Genomic DNA, 14,261 nt, shown 5'->3' on the forward strand with positions numbered 1-14,261 from the left:
GATGGGGATAACAGCGATCGGCCGGTTCAGGAGTGGGTCTCGCGTGGGTTGAGCCGAAGTATAATTCCTAAACCGGACCCTGGAGTTTGTCTGTGGGGAGGGGCTGCGGGTTTTTGTTGGTTTGTTTCCAGTTTTCTTTTTAGGTGGTGCCAAAATTCCTCTGCTTTACATATTGCGGGGGTTGGGGATGCGTGGGGGCTGTAGCACATTCACACGCAGGGCCACCCACAGGGGGGCAAGTGGGGCAATTTTCTCCGGCCCCGCAGGGGCCCCCACCAGAGTTTTTTTGGACCCCTGGAGGGGTCCTTCACTGGCTTCGGGGACCCCGGAAAACTCTCACTGGGCCCACGTACCCGGAGCTTCTTCCGCTCGGGGTCTTTGGCGGTGGGGGTCCTTCCGCTCCGGGGTGGAAGGACTCCTCGCCACCGAATTACCTTCGAAGTGGGACCCGCTGCCGAAGTGCCGCATCTTCTGCGGTAACTCGGCGATTTGGGTCCCCGACGGGGGTCTTTGGGGCACTTCGGTGGCGGGTCCCAGAGCAGAAGGACCCCCCGCCACCGAATTACCGCCGAAGGGGGCTTCCCGCCGCCGAAGACCCCAGGCCCCCTGAATCCTCTGGGTGGCCTTGGCACAGAGATATCGTTCTGGTTCAAACAGGGAGGAGTTAGAGCTTCAAGCTGCAGCACTGAGCCATTCTGTGAAGGAGATAAACTCCCCTCCTGTCAGAGTGAGATGAATCTAAGAAGGAGGGTGGATTATGAGAAATCTTCCCCTTTTGAGCAGGTGAGTTAATAATTGTCAAATATTGGGCTGCTTCCTATAAAATAGTGGGTGCTGACCCCTCTGGGAGACAGAAGGTTGAGCTAGGTGGGCCCTTGGGAGAGCGTTGGGGCTGGCAATTCTTAGGGTCCCAGGTTAGGTCCATCAATGGCTATTAGCCAGGATGGGCTGGGATGGTGTCTCTAGCCTCTGGTTGCCAGAAGCTGGGAATGGGCGACAGAGGCTGGATCACTTGATGATCACCGGTTCTGTTCATTCCTTCAGAAGTACCTGGTATTGGTCACTGTCGGAAGACAGGATACTGGGCTAGATGGACCTTTGGTCTGACCCAGTCTGGTTGTTCTCATGTTCTTATTTCTGGGGTTTTTCCCTTCATTTCTTAGGGGCACCATAGACAAAATGCAGCAGCCAGGACTCCTGGGTTCCACTCCCAGCCTTGGGAGTTCTGCCTTTCAGTGCTAAGGGGTTGGATTCATGGAGTGCTTGTAACGCAAGGCAGAAGCAGTGTTGGCAGCTGCTCCTCCCTGGGGCTCATAAACCCAGACTGGTTCTCCGCAAGGTTAGTTTTAGTGCAGGCTTTAATAGGATTTTCCTCACAGTGTGTATCTGGCACAGTAATACACGGAGGTGTCCCCGGGCTGCAGGCCGGTCAGTTGGAGGGACACGTGGCCTTTGGAGGTGTCTCTGGTGATGGGGAGTCGACTTTTGAAAGCATCGTTATAGTTAGTGCCCCCATCAGCCCAGATACCTCCCAGCCAGTCCAACCCTTTCCCCGCTGGCTGGCGGGCCCAGTGCGCCCCGTAGATAGCGAGGGAGAATCCGGACACGGTGCAGGTCAGTGTGAGGGTCTCCCCGGGTTTCTTGACTCCCCCTCCGGACTCCACCAGGCTGACCTGGGAATAGACACCTGCAGAGGGGAAATAAAGGGCAAATATTGCAGCGATTCCCAGAGGTGCAGTTATTAGGGAAAACGTGGTACTGGGCGCCTAGCGGCAGCGCAGATCCCACCCGTACCCGCGGGGAGCAGCAGGAGGAAGACGATGGCCAGGCTGGGGGTCATGTCTGTGGCAGACATGACCCCCAGGTTCTTCCCCTTGCCCCCGCAGAGTCCTGGGGCCCCACACAGCCTCCCCACGGGGCGGGGGGAGGCTGCATAGGGCACCTGAGTGGCTAGAGACGGCTCTGCTGCCCTGCCTAGGAGCCCCAGGTAAGCACTGCACTCCTCCACTCCCTTTCCAGAGCCTGCACCCCTGCCCCTTCCCACACACCTCTCCTGCCCCCAAACTCCCTTCCAGAGCCTGCACCCCTCTCCCCCTCCTGTACCCCAACCCCCTGCTCCAGCCCATAGCCTGCACACAGCACCCAAACTCATCCCAAAGCCTGCACCCTGCACCCCAATCCCGTGCCCCAGCCCAGGGCCTGCCCCCAGCACCCCTCCCCCCACCCACACTCCCTCGCAGGGCCTTAGGCAGGTGGGGAGCAGAGTTGGGGATGGCGAGCTCTGGGCATTTTGGGCACCACCAAAATTTCTACAAACCTGCCCCCCCACCCCAGGAGCTCCTTTGGGACCAGGAGAACCTATGATTTGATGAGACAGGTTGTAAAGAACCACTCATCTCTGAACCTCCTGTTTTCGGTGGTGACATCAGAACTGAGATGCCTGAGGAAACTGCCTTTATGTTTTCTTGTTAGCCCCTGCGGTGAAACAGGAGTTTAATTTTGTGGCTGGTTTGGTAGATCTTATCAAAGAATAACCCCCAATTCTGGGTTGTGTTGTGACCCACTAAGCACGGTTACAAGCAGAAATCTCTTTCTGTCTATTTATCACAGGTTGGATCCCCGTGGTGTCCATATCTGGCACAGGAATGCAGAGCGGTGCGCTCGGATCTGGGGCTGCTCAATGGCAAATGCAGCGAGTAGTTGAGCTGTAATAGCGTGGGATTGTTACTGTGTGTGTGTAGGGGGGCGGGGGTATTAGCCAGGAGATTCTCACCTCTTCTACCTACATCCCCTGTTTCATGCTGGTTTAAGTAAAGGGTTTGGCCTGGAGCTGCAATGAAATGATAAAAAACCAACTAAATATCTCAGGAATTTTTCTACCACCCTCGAGGGGCAGCGAGAGTGTGATGGGTGGGAGAGGGGAGGGCGGGGGCGCTTCATAGAAGTTTTATCTTTGTATAAACTGCTCACCATTATCTGGTGTTTCTGTTAAAAGACCCGAGGGAAATAAAGCACAGAAGTACCGGTATTAATTTGGAGGCTGTGGTAACACAGGTGACATCCTGTGACCTTTAGGGAGGCAAAAGTTTACCTTGGAAAATTGATAAAACAGCAAGTTAGTGGAAATAGAATCTCATCTTCCTGGAGGTGGAGAAATGAGCGTGTCCAAGGATGGGGAGTCAATGAGAAACGTGGAAAAGCCGGAGTCTCTGTACAGGGGGGAGATGCAGGGACAGAGGCGTGGCGGGATTTAAAGAGGGCGTTGGGTTATTAATTTCCCTGGGCACCTGTAAACATAAGAGCCTCTCCCCGCAGTGTGTGATCCCAGCTCTGTGAGCAAAGGCTGAGAGAGGGGGGAGGGGTGGAGTATCCATGGATCGATCACAGAATCACAGAACTGCAGGGTTGGAAGGGAGGGGTCATTCCCTCCAGCCCCTGCGCTCTGGCACCGCTGCAGCCTGAGGCCAGGGGAGGTGAGACAGCGGATCAGGCAGGGAGTCAGATAAGAACGGAAGCTATTTAATAGGCTTCTAAGCAAACACCACACCGCTCTAGGGCACTGGTCAGGCTGTTTGGGGGGAGTAGCCTCTGCTCGTTGATAGTTGTCCTGGTCCGTGTTTTTCCTTATCCCGGTTTTTCCCGGCACACAGAACATGGGGGTCACATGGGGAGTGTTTGGCATTTTCTGGGCTCTGTAGAATGTATTGTGAGGCGTAGAACAGTTTATGGGACCCAGCGTGTCCGTCCCCCCATCCCAGTCCCGAGGGGCCGGCCTCGGGATCTCTGCTGTCTGTGGCACTGAACTTGGCTGCAGAGCCGAGAACATTTTAATCATTTGAAGGAAGGGAACCGCGAGAGCCCAGCGCCCGGACTGTCAGTGTCACAAACCAGCCGGGACTTCCCCTGCTGACTGCAACGCAACGGGAGGTTTGTGTCTGAGCTCAGCCCGGCTTCGCCTCACTGTGTGTCTCGCACAGTAATAGCGGGCGGTGTCCTCGGGCTTCAGGCCGGTCAGTTGCAGGTAGATCAGCTTCTTGGAGCTGTCTGTAGAGGTGGTGAATCGCCCTTTCACGGAATCTCCGTAATAGGTGGTTGCTCCATTAATTGCTGATACCCACTGCAGCCCCTGCCCGGGAGCCTGGCGGACCCAGCTCATCCAGTAGCTGTCTATGTTGAACCCCGAGGTGGTACAGGTCAGTCTGAGGGAGTCTCCGGGCTTTTTCACATCCCCGCCGGACTCCAGCAGCTGGACTTGTGACCGAACACCTGGAATAAACGCATGTTAAAATCAGGTCAGTGTGAATTGCCAACAATCCATCCCGCTGACTCCCCTACCCATACAAGGGGAGAAAATACCTCCCAACGCTGCTGCAACGAACACGAAATGGAGCCAAAGAGGCATTTTCCCTGGCGTGGGAGGGGAACGGAAAGGTCTCTGGTGGGTCGGTTGGTAACTGCACAGACCCAGTGGGCTGCAGATTGTCTCGGGGTGCAGACTCGGCAGAGAGAGATTTAAACAGGAAACTCTCACCCTTATTTGCATATCCCCCTCCTTATAAGAGCTAAAAGTCCTTCCCAGTGACTCACTGGATGAAGGCCCTGGTCTGTTCACTCCCTCTGGGGCACCTGGCACTGGCCAGTGTCGGTAGACAGGACACTGGGCTGGATGGACCTTGGTCTGACCCAGTCTGGTGGTTCTTATGAGCTCACATCCTGGTCTGGGGACCCAAGACTCGTTCCTAGAGAAAAAACTTTGAACTCCTCAAGGGTTTAACAGACTCTCACCCTTTGGTGTTGCCCCAGCAGCTAAGTGGCCTATGCTCTGTCTACAGGCCCAGCCCTAACACCCCTGGAGCGGACACGACTCTCCTCTTCGCAGTCAGGGAAATGTCTTTAATTGCTGCCAGGGTTTGCCGCGGGGACTGGAAGGAGCCCCGCTCTGCTAGGCTTTCGGCGCTCTCACCTCCCCACATTTACAATGACAGGCAAGAACCGGAATCTGACAGGTGTGTGTTGGTGTCCGGTTCTCAGAAGAGAAAGGTGAGACCCCTCAGCTCCCTGCCCCCGACATCCCTGGACATCCCTGTCTGTGTTTCTGATACTGTTTCTGAAAAGCCCGGGTTTCAGAGTTTTGCTGCGTGCTCCGTGTTCTGTTCTTGCGCGCCAGGGCTGGGGCGCATCAGCGCCAGAGGAGAGGTATCGAAAGGGGAATGAAGACCCCAAACGAGCAGCCAGCGGACAAGGCCACCAGCCCTGCGCTCTCTGACCCTAAAGATCCCTGACACCTCCCCTGTGGGGCTGCTGCTTCTCTCTGCAGGATCCCAATAAGTCCTAACAGGCTTCTTCCCTGTATCCTTACTCAGGGGCGGCTCCAGGCACCAGCGCAGCAGGCAGGTGCCTGGAGTGGCAAGCCGCGGGGGGGGGGGGGCGCTCTGCCAGTCGCCGTGAGGGCGAGAGTCGGGCTGCCTTCGGCGGCGTGGCTGCGGGAGGTCTGCCGGTCCCACGGCTTCCCCGAAGACGCGGACCGGCAAATCACCGGCAGAAGGGCACCGAAGGCCGCCCGACCGCCGTACTTGGGGCGGCATAGAACACAGAGCCGCCCCTTCCCTTGCTACCCTACTGCCCTCAGCCCCAACCTTTGGGTTAACTATATGGAAATATAAATATTCATGAGATAGGGTGAATCTCAGCTCTGCAGCTCCGGCCCACGAGCAGCGGGGCTGGTTGGGGGGTCGGTTCACGGGGTCCCATGGGGCTGGGACACCCGCTGGCGCTGGCAGAGAGTTGGGACTGGATCCCCTGCCCAGCAGTGAGCGGCTGCACTGAAATGTGCGGTGCCCACAGGGAATATTCCCCGGCAGGTTTAGCCATACGGAGAAGAGCCAATTGCTCGTTGCTTCGCTCCCTGGAGATCCCGCCCCGTTAACTCCAGTGGGAAGAGCCGTTTGCGTGAGGCGAGCAGCGCTCTGCTCTGCACTGGGGTGGGGAACGTAATCAGGACATGAAAGAGTTAATCCGCGATGTCGGAGTTTTCAGTCCTGAGGCCCCTCCCCCTCTTGCGCCCAAGACAGGAGAGTTTTGCTTGTGTCGTTGCTGCCCCCATGCGGCAGGCGCGGGAAGTTCCGCAGCTCTGGTTTTTGTACGAGCATCGACAGTGTTAGTCTCTCTGTGCGTCTCTCGCACAGTAATAGCGGGCGGTGTCCTCGGGCTTCAGGCCGGTCATTTGCAGATACAGCAGGTTGTTGGAGTTGTCCCTGGAGGTGGTGAATCAGCCTTCAACAGCCGGGGAGTACCACTGCTTGGATGCATCGGGTCTAATCCGAGCCACCCACTCCAGCCCCTTCCCGGGGGCCTGTCGGACGCAGTGCATAAAGTAGCTGCTGAAGATGAAGCCGGAGGCTTTGCAGGAGAGAGTCTTCAGGTTTTTTCACATCTTCGCCAGATTCCACCAGCTGCTCCTGAGACCGGACACCTACAAATAAAGACATGTTACAAGTATCGGTATAAAAACAGCGATAATGTTATAGTCTTCGGGCTCTGCTATTTAAGCTGGGGGAACAAAATACCTTCCAAAGCTGCTACAATGAAAACAGCTGCGATCCAAGGTCTCATTTTGCCTGGCGCTGGAGAGGAAAGTTCCCGGGGGACTGGCTGGTAATTGCACAGACCCAGGGGCTGCGGATTGTCTCTCCGGGTGCAGCCTGGGCAGAGAGAGGCTCAGATTTAAACAGGAAACTCTCCACCTCTATTTGCATATTCCCCTCCTTATAAGGGACCCAAACTCCTTCCCTGTAGGCTGTGAATTGCTTTCTCCAGGGCTGAGAGATAGGAGCTAGATCGTCCCTTCCTGTGGGTCTCTACAGCGCCCAGCCCCAGTGCGATGGGGTATAAAGGGGGAAAGAATCAGCTGCCGGGTGTGAGCCCAATTCCCCGGTTATGAATTTAGGGCCTGATTGTCATCAACTTATAACGAGGAGTCCGGTAGCACCTTAAAGAGTAACGGATTTATTTGGGCATAAGCTTTTGTGGGTAAAAAACCCTCTTCTTCAGATGCATGGAGTGAAAATTACAGATGCCAGTATTGTTATACTGACACAGGGAGAGAAGGGAGTTACCCCACAACTCTGGTTCTCCACGTGTAAGGTAACTCCCTTCTCTTCGTGAGCCAGTATTGTTATGCCTGTATCTGTAATTTTCACTCCATGCATCTGAAGAAGTGTGCGTGGGGGGGGGGGGGGTTACTCACAAAAGCTTGTTCCCAAATAAATCTGTCAGTCTTTAAGGTGCCACCGGATTCCTCGTTGTTTTTGTGGATACAGACTAACATGGCTACGTCCCTGATACATCAAATTATCCTGTCCTGGGGAAGGGGTCTCCAGAGTCTCTGCCCATGTGAACATCGGGTCAGTGACAGGCCGGATTAACCTTTTGTGGGCCAGGTGCTAAACATATTTGTGGGCCCCCATGGGGGCAAAGGAGCATGGCGTGGGAAGGTGAGTCCGCAGAGCGAGGGGCCAGCCAGGGCCAATGGGGCATAGCATGGTGGGGCCAGCCCCCCTCCACCCAGCCCAGTGCAGGGCACTGTACAGAAACTGGCAGTTGCCAGCTGCACACTGGCCCGCCCAGCCGTGTACTGCCAGTGTGCCCCTTCCCCTCGGGGGTGGGCCCATGCCACACCCACAGCCCCCAACTCCCTATGCCCAGCATCCCCCGGAACTGCTATGCCCCCACCATAGACCCTCCACCACAAATGCACAGCGGCCTGCACACCCCCACCCCTGCCCAGCACCCCCACACACAGCCAGCCACACCATCACTGACCAATGCACTTCCCCACAGCCCCACCACCACAACTCCACAGCACCCCACTCAGACCACCCACTGCCCAGCATCCCAACACACAGACCACCCCCACCGCCCCCCAAGAGACCTCCCACTGGCCAGCAGCGCCCCCCCACACCTCCAGAGATCCACACCCTACACTCTGGCCATACTCACCGGCCCTGCTGGAAGGTGACGGTCTCTGTCAGGTGAACTGGCAGTGTGGCCGGGGCTGGTCCAGTGCCAGGACAGGGAATCACGCCAGCCTCTCGGGAGTGGCACGATTAGCCTGGCCAGGATCTGGCCGGACTCCCTCAGGACCCACTTGCCTGGAGATAGGATGACCCTACGTCCCCGTTTGGCCGGGACAGTTCCCTTTTTAAGCTCTGTCCCAGCCATCCTGACTTTTTTGGTAAAAACAGAAATTTATCCCGTTTGCTCTTGCAACTGATCAGTTGGCAAGAGCCAATGAACAAATACCCAGTGTACCAGACAAGTCCGGTGCCCCCCCAGTGGGGTGTGGAGGAACATGTGTGTGTGTGGGGGGGGGGGGGGGTAACGCAAGGTGTCAGGCAGCAGGGCTTAAGGGGATCAGTCCCAGCCAGAATGCAGCTGGGGGGGGGGGGGAGATAGGGGCCAGCCCCAGCCCCTGACAGCTGTGTAGGGAGGGTGTCAGTCCCAGCTCCTAGCAGTGGTGCAGGAGCTGGGGCAAAGTGGGAGGGGCTCAGCCCCTGTCCTGGCAGCAGCATGCAGAGCTCAGGGAGGGGGGACAGCCCGTGGCTGTGGCGTGGGGAGCAGTGGGGGAGGGGGCAGCCCCAGTGATTTAGAGTTAGTGGGGCCCTGTGCTCAGCTTCATTTTTGGGGCTCTGCCTTGGGATGCAGCCAAGAAACGGCACATTCTCTCATATCTCCCCCCCCCACTCGTTTTTCTTCTTTTTTTTTCTTCATCCTCCGGCAATAAGTAATAGCAAGTAAATGGAAATAAAGTGAGGTACCTTGATTGGTTTTGTAGTCAAACTTATTTTTTCACAGAACACTTGAAAATCGCTGGGGGGTCTCGGTGGACCACTTAGTGATCTTTCCAAATACTGTTTGTACTGTTAGCTAACTATTGTAAAGCACTTTGGATAAGAGCCCTTTATTAAAAATGTAAAAAAATCATTGGAGTGCAGGGTCTGGCCAGGAGCCCTTACCTGGGGCAGCTCCCATTTAGTGTGAGGAGTGTATGAGTCAGAGAGAATATCAAGGTTGGAAGGGACCTCAAGAGGTCATCTAGTCCAACCTCCTACTCAATGCAGGACTGATTCCTAGACAGATTTTTACCCCAGTTTCCTAAATGGCCCCCTCAAGACCTGAACTTGTAACCCTAGGTTTCGCAGGTCAATGCTCAAACCTCTGAGCTATCCCTCCCCCATTGGATTGTATGAGGGGGGCACAGGAGTCAGGGCTGGAAGTGCAGGGTATGGGACGCAGTTATGATGCAGGAGGGGGCTCAAGGTTGTGGCAGGAGGTTGGGGAGTGGAGCACTTACCTGGGGCAGCTCCATTTAGTATGAGGGGTGCAGGATTCAGGGCACAGGGCTGGTGGTGTGTGAGAGGGGTGCAGGAGTCAGGGCATGGGGCTGGGGGTGTGTGACAGGGTGCAGGAGTCAGGGCATGGGGCTGGTGGTGTGTGAGAGGGCTGCAGGAGTCAGGGCAGGTGGCTGGGGGTGTGGGCTGAGGTCCTGGGGGTGCTCCCAGCCCCCTGCCCTGAGTGGTTCACGGCAGAGGGCTGGAGGGGGTATGTGCAGGGGGAGTGCGGGGCCCTGCCTTTGCTCTGCCCTGCCTTGATTCCACCCCCTTCCCCAAGTCCCCGCCTCTTCTTCACCTCCTCCAGAGCATGCTGCAGTCCCACTCCTCCTCCTCATTTGCACCAGCAAACAGATGTTCAGCGGCAGGGGAAGCACTGGAAGGGGGAGGGGCAGGAACACAGCACGCTCAGGGAAGAAGTGGGGGAGGGGGGAGCTTGGCTGCTGGTGGGTGCGGGAGGAGCCCTCCCTGCACCAGGAGCCCCAGGAGCTGGCAGGACCAAGCTTCTGCCCCTGCAGGAGAGAGCAGTGGGTGGGGGGGGAGAGAAGAGCTGGCGGGGCCTTAGTGCAGCCCAAGCAGGGTGGGACAGGCCAGTGCCCCTTTGGAGTCTGGGCCCAGTGCCATGGCACCAGTGGTACCCGGTAAACCTTGTACTGGTCAGTGGCTGGGGAGGGGTCGGGTCCCAGGGTTGCATTGGGCTGTGACACACACTGGAGAGTTAAGTCTCCCTGGGCTGGGGAGCGCGATGTGTCTGGGAGTCTTTCCATACGTGAGGATGCAGGCAGCTCTGAAGTTATTACTGGCTTTGGAAAGTATCTACCAAGATGGGATGGATCTAAGTAGTGAGGCTGGTGGATCATTTTTGCTACTATATTGAATTCTTAAAGGAAGAGGACAAGAAGTGTTTGTTAAGGCTACTGAAAATTACACAGACTTGATTATTAAAAATCTACAATAACAACTTCTAGATTCTATGTAGCTTTTACAGATCTCGGGCCTATAAAACACCAACAGTTGAGTGGAGTGAGGCACTACCAGCAATGGGGCTGCCGTGTGCTCAGGATAGAATAGAGAATTTGAACACAGAATGGGAATATCATAGGACGAGTGAATGAAGATTTGACTTCAACTTCTTTTTTTATTATCACAAGTGGCATGAGCCGATCTTTATGCCATATTTCCTGGGATGAAAGAAGTAGGAATTCATCTCTTGCTACTCCCAGTCACAACAGCTACAGGTGACGGTTCTTTTTCATCACTGAATAGAATTTTGTGTTCGGAAAGAAGTCGCCTTCTGCCTGGTGATGTGAATGAACTAATGAGCATATCAACTGAGGGAATGGAAGTACCAGACACATGAGCAGCCACCAAAGATGAACGCACTGCATTCAACAAGTTCATTAAAAGAGTTGTGCAAAATTATAACAAGAAATGAAGAAGGATGTAGACGTAGCACTTCATAGAAGGCTTGAGTAGCCAACTGTAATTTGTGTCATGATTTTAAAACACCAGTTAAATCTAATAAAATGGCCATGAAACTTTTTCAGTTCTTACTATGGTGTCGTACAGCCCAGCTTCACCCTCACGGTCCCATCGCCCATTGGCTCTGACCCCCCTGTAAATTCAAACACTCCCTCCAAAATTTCAATTACTGGGAAAACACTGATGATGTCATTAAGGGCTGAGGGGCGGGGTCTGTTAGCTCCATGGTGACTCAATGAAATTGTGGAACTTTATTGTGGGCTGGATCCTTAGCTGCACCGTTCACGCTGAGACAGTGATTTCCAAATGTCACATGGATAAAAAAAAAACACAAACAAAACGTGAGTCTCTTTTGAAAGTCCCAGCAGTGCCCACATTTTCCTGCTCGCTGGAGTGGGGCTCATTCAGCTCCACCCACTGACACCCGCGGAGAGTCCGGGCGGTGATTTCCCAGTGTCCGTGGGGTGAAAACAATCCACGAGCCGCTTGGGAAAGTCCCGGCGGTGCCACATCCCCAGACCCAGCGGAGTGGGGTTTGTTCAGGCGCTGGGTGATCTCTGCCCACAGCCCCGCCCGGACTCTGAATGGCCCATTTCCATATCCAGCCTCCAGCTCTCCGTGCCTCAGTCTCCCCGCTCTGACCCAGGGGCTGGGATAGTTCCCGGCCTCCCGGCGGCGCTGTGGGGAGAAAGGCGATAACCGCGTGTGAAGGGGCCGAGACGCCCCGGTGAGGGGCCCCACACGGGTTATAATGAACTAATCACCTTCCGCTGCGTTAATCCGCTAAACGTCCCAGTTTGCTGAAAGGGCCAGAGCCTCCCTGGTGTAAATCCGGAGTAACTCGAGTCTAGCGGAAGCAGCTGCGGTGACTTTACACCAGCGGAGTATTTGGCCCCAGGAGCAATTCGCTCCATCCGTTGGGTCTGATGCGAAGCCCAATGCGCTTGTCCCGTTTACAACTGACAGACGCTGCCCTGTGAGTGTGACACCGAGACGGGCCCCGGGGGAGCCAACGTGCCAGGTCTGCCAGGGGAGAGCGACTCAGAACAGGACTCACTCCGGATTGGGGTTCATAGATGAAGCGAGGGATCTCTGCACCGCAGGCCCAGCAGGGTTCTGGGCAGGAAGGGGAGACACGTTGCCAGGGAACGGAAGGGTTAAAACTGCCGGGAGGTTTGTGTTACATTCACCCGGGTGCCGGGTCTCCTGTCCCAGCCCGGAGCGGTGTGTGTGTCACTGCTGCCCCCGCGCGGCTGCCGGGAGAAGCGCGATTCCGCAGCCCGGGTTTTTGTATGATCACAAACCGGTTTCGTGTCACTGTGTGTCTCGCACAGTAATAGCGGGCGGTGTCCTCGGGCTTCAGGCCGGTCATTTGCAGATACAGCTCTCTCTTGGGATCATCCCTGGAGATGGTGAATCGGCCTTTCACTGAATCAGGGTAATATGCACTACTCCCACCCGTGCTTATAGCAGCGACCCATTCAAGTCCCTTCCCGGGAGCCTGTCGGACCCAGTCCATCCAGTAGCTGCTGAAGGTGAAGCCGGAGGCTTTGCAGGAGAGGCGGAGAGAGTCTCCGGGCTTTTTCACATTCCCTCCGGACTCCACCAGCGCCTGGGACCGGACACCTGGGAATAAAGACAGGCCATTAATATCGGTATAAAAACAGCGGTAACACAATATTCTTCTCACTCTGCCAGTTATTCAGAGGAGGAAAATACCTTCCAAAGCGGCTACAGCGAAAATTACAAGGAGCAAAAATCCCATTTTCCCGGGTGCTGGAGGGGAAAGTTCTCAGGGACTGGCTGGTCACTGCACAGACCCAGGGGCTGCGGATTGTGTCTCCGGGTGCAGCCTGGGCAGAGAGAGGCTCAGATTTAAACAGGAAACTGTCTCCCTCATTTGCATGTCCCCGCTTTATAAAAGACACACACTCCTGCTGCCAGTGATCTGAGTGACTCGCCCCAGCGCTCCGGGTGCAGGAGACAGACTGTCCCGGCCTGTGTGTCTGTGCAGCGCCGGGCACAGGGTCTGGGGTCCTCCTGACACTTTCGGACCCCTGGCAGGAATGACCAGCTCCCTGCAGTGACTCTATTTCCTCAACCAGGAACTTAGGGGCTATTTATTGTAAAGTGATATGGCGAAGGGAGGGGAGGGGAGACTCAGCTCTGGAGCCCCGTCCCATACGCAGAGGGGCCATGTAACGTCCGGTCAGTGGGGCCCGTGTCTGGCGAGGCTTCAGGCAGCACTGAAGGGAGATTGTTATTCGCGATGGATATTTTTATTCGTGTCCACACTTCTGTTCCCATTCAGACTCCACTTCCCATTTATACGGGAATTCAGTAAAATAAAACGGAGCACAAATCAGTACCTTTCTGTTAGCTGTTGGGGTTGATTCCTGTTCCCCCCTTAAATGGGGCCATTTTAAGAGCCAAACACGATGTGAACCCGCTGTCGGTTTTGGTGATGGGCTTTGTCACTCTGGTCTAGTCTCTCACACAGTGACGCCGGGCGGTGTGTTCCGCTCTCCTGCTGCTCCTTTGTAAATACAGAGGGTTGCTGGGACTGTCTCAGGAGACAACGAACCGCCCTTTCACTGAATCGGTGCAATGGGAACAATTTCGTGTGTCCTGCGCCCTGGAGACCCGCTGCAGACGCTTCCCAGGAGCCTGACGGACCCAGCGCTGAAGTGGAACCCGGAGACTTTAGAAGAGGCGAAGTCAAAGGGCGCCTGCAAGTTCCATGTACAAACGAGCCGTGTATGTAGGTGCAGAGCTGAAAAAAGGATGTTTTTCAACCCCCAAAGCCCCTCTTCAGTCTCCTCCCCAAGGCGGTGCTGTTTTCTCATTGCTCCCCCTGGTGGGGAATGGAGAAGGGGACTCTGCAGCCCCCCTCCCGCTCACTGACTTCCCTTTTGTATTATCATTTAAAGCAGAAAATAAATATTTGGGGGGTTATTTATTCTTTTAATCCAAGATTATTTTGCTCCTATGAAAATGTCCCTTTTGCCAGAAACAGCCAGCTTTTGCTGAACAATTATTCAACTAACCAGAAAAACAAACAAACAAAAAAGAAAAACAAAACAAACAAACTTGGTGGGTTCTAGTGCCAAAAGCTGAGAGATCACTGCCCTTCTGCTTGACTGTATCTCTGAGAGTGGGGGAAGAAAGCGGAATCCCAGGATGCTGAAGTAAAGAGGGTGCTAGACTGAAACCCAATTAATCAGGTTGAGGATTTATGGCCTGTATTATGCAGGTGATCAGACTAGGGAATCATACTAATCCTTTCCAGTCTTTAATTCTATGAATCTGTAACTGTCCTGGAGGTTGTTTTCCTTTTTACTTTGGTGTCTGATAAGGCTCACATTCAAATATGACCATAAGAACATAAGA

General features: G+C 55.0%; 2 gene segments (V, D, J or C); both read right to left on the reverse strand.

The window, feature by feature from the left end:
- Positions 1-1,373: 1,373 nt before the first annotated feature.
- On the reverse strand, positions 1,374-1,855 carry LOC123347504. The segment is given in 2 exon segments: positions 1,374-1,687; positions 1,795-1,855. Coding segments are annotated over 2 exon segments (375 nt in total).
- A 10,190-nt stretch (positions 1,856-12,045) lies between these two features.
- On the reverse strand, positions 12,046-12,636 carry LOC123348942. The segment is given in 2 exon segments: positions 12,046-12,497; positions 12,591-12,636. Coding segments are annotated over 2 exon segments (486 nt in total).
- Between the last annotated feature and the right edge of the window lie 1,625 nt (positions 12,637-14,261).

This window comes from Mauremys mutica, chromosome 13 (genome assembly GCF_020497125.1).
Source record: "Mauremys mutica isolate MM-2020 ecotype Southern chromosome 13, ASM2049712v1, whole genome shotgun sequence".
Taxonomy (NCBI): Eukaryota; Metazoa; Chordata; order Testudines; family Geoemydidae; genus Mauremys; species Mauremys mutica.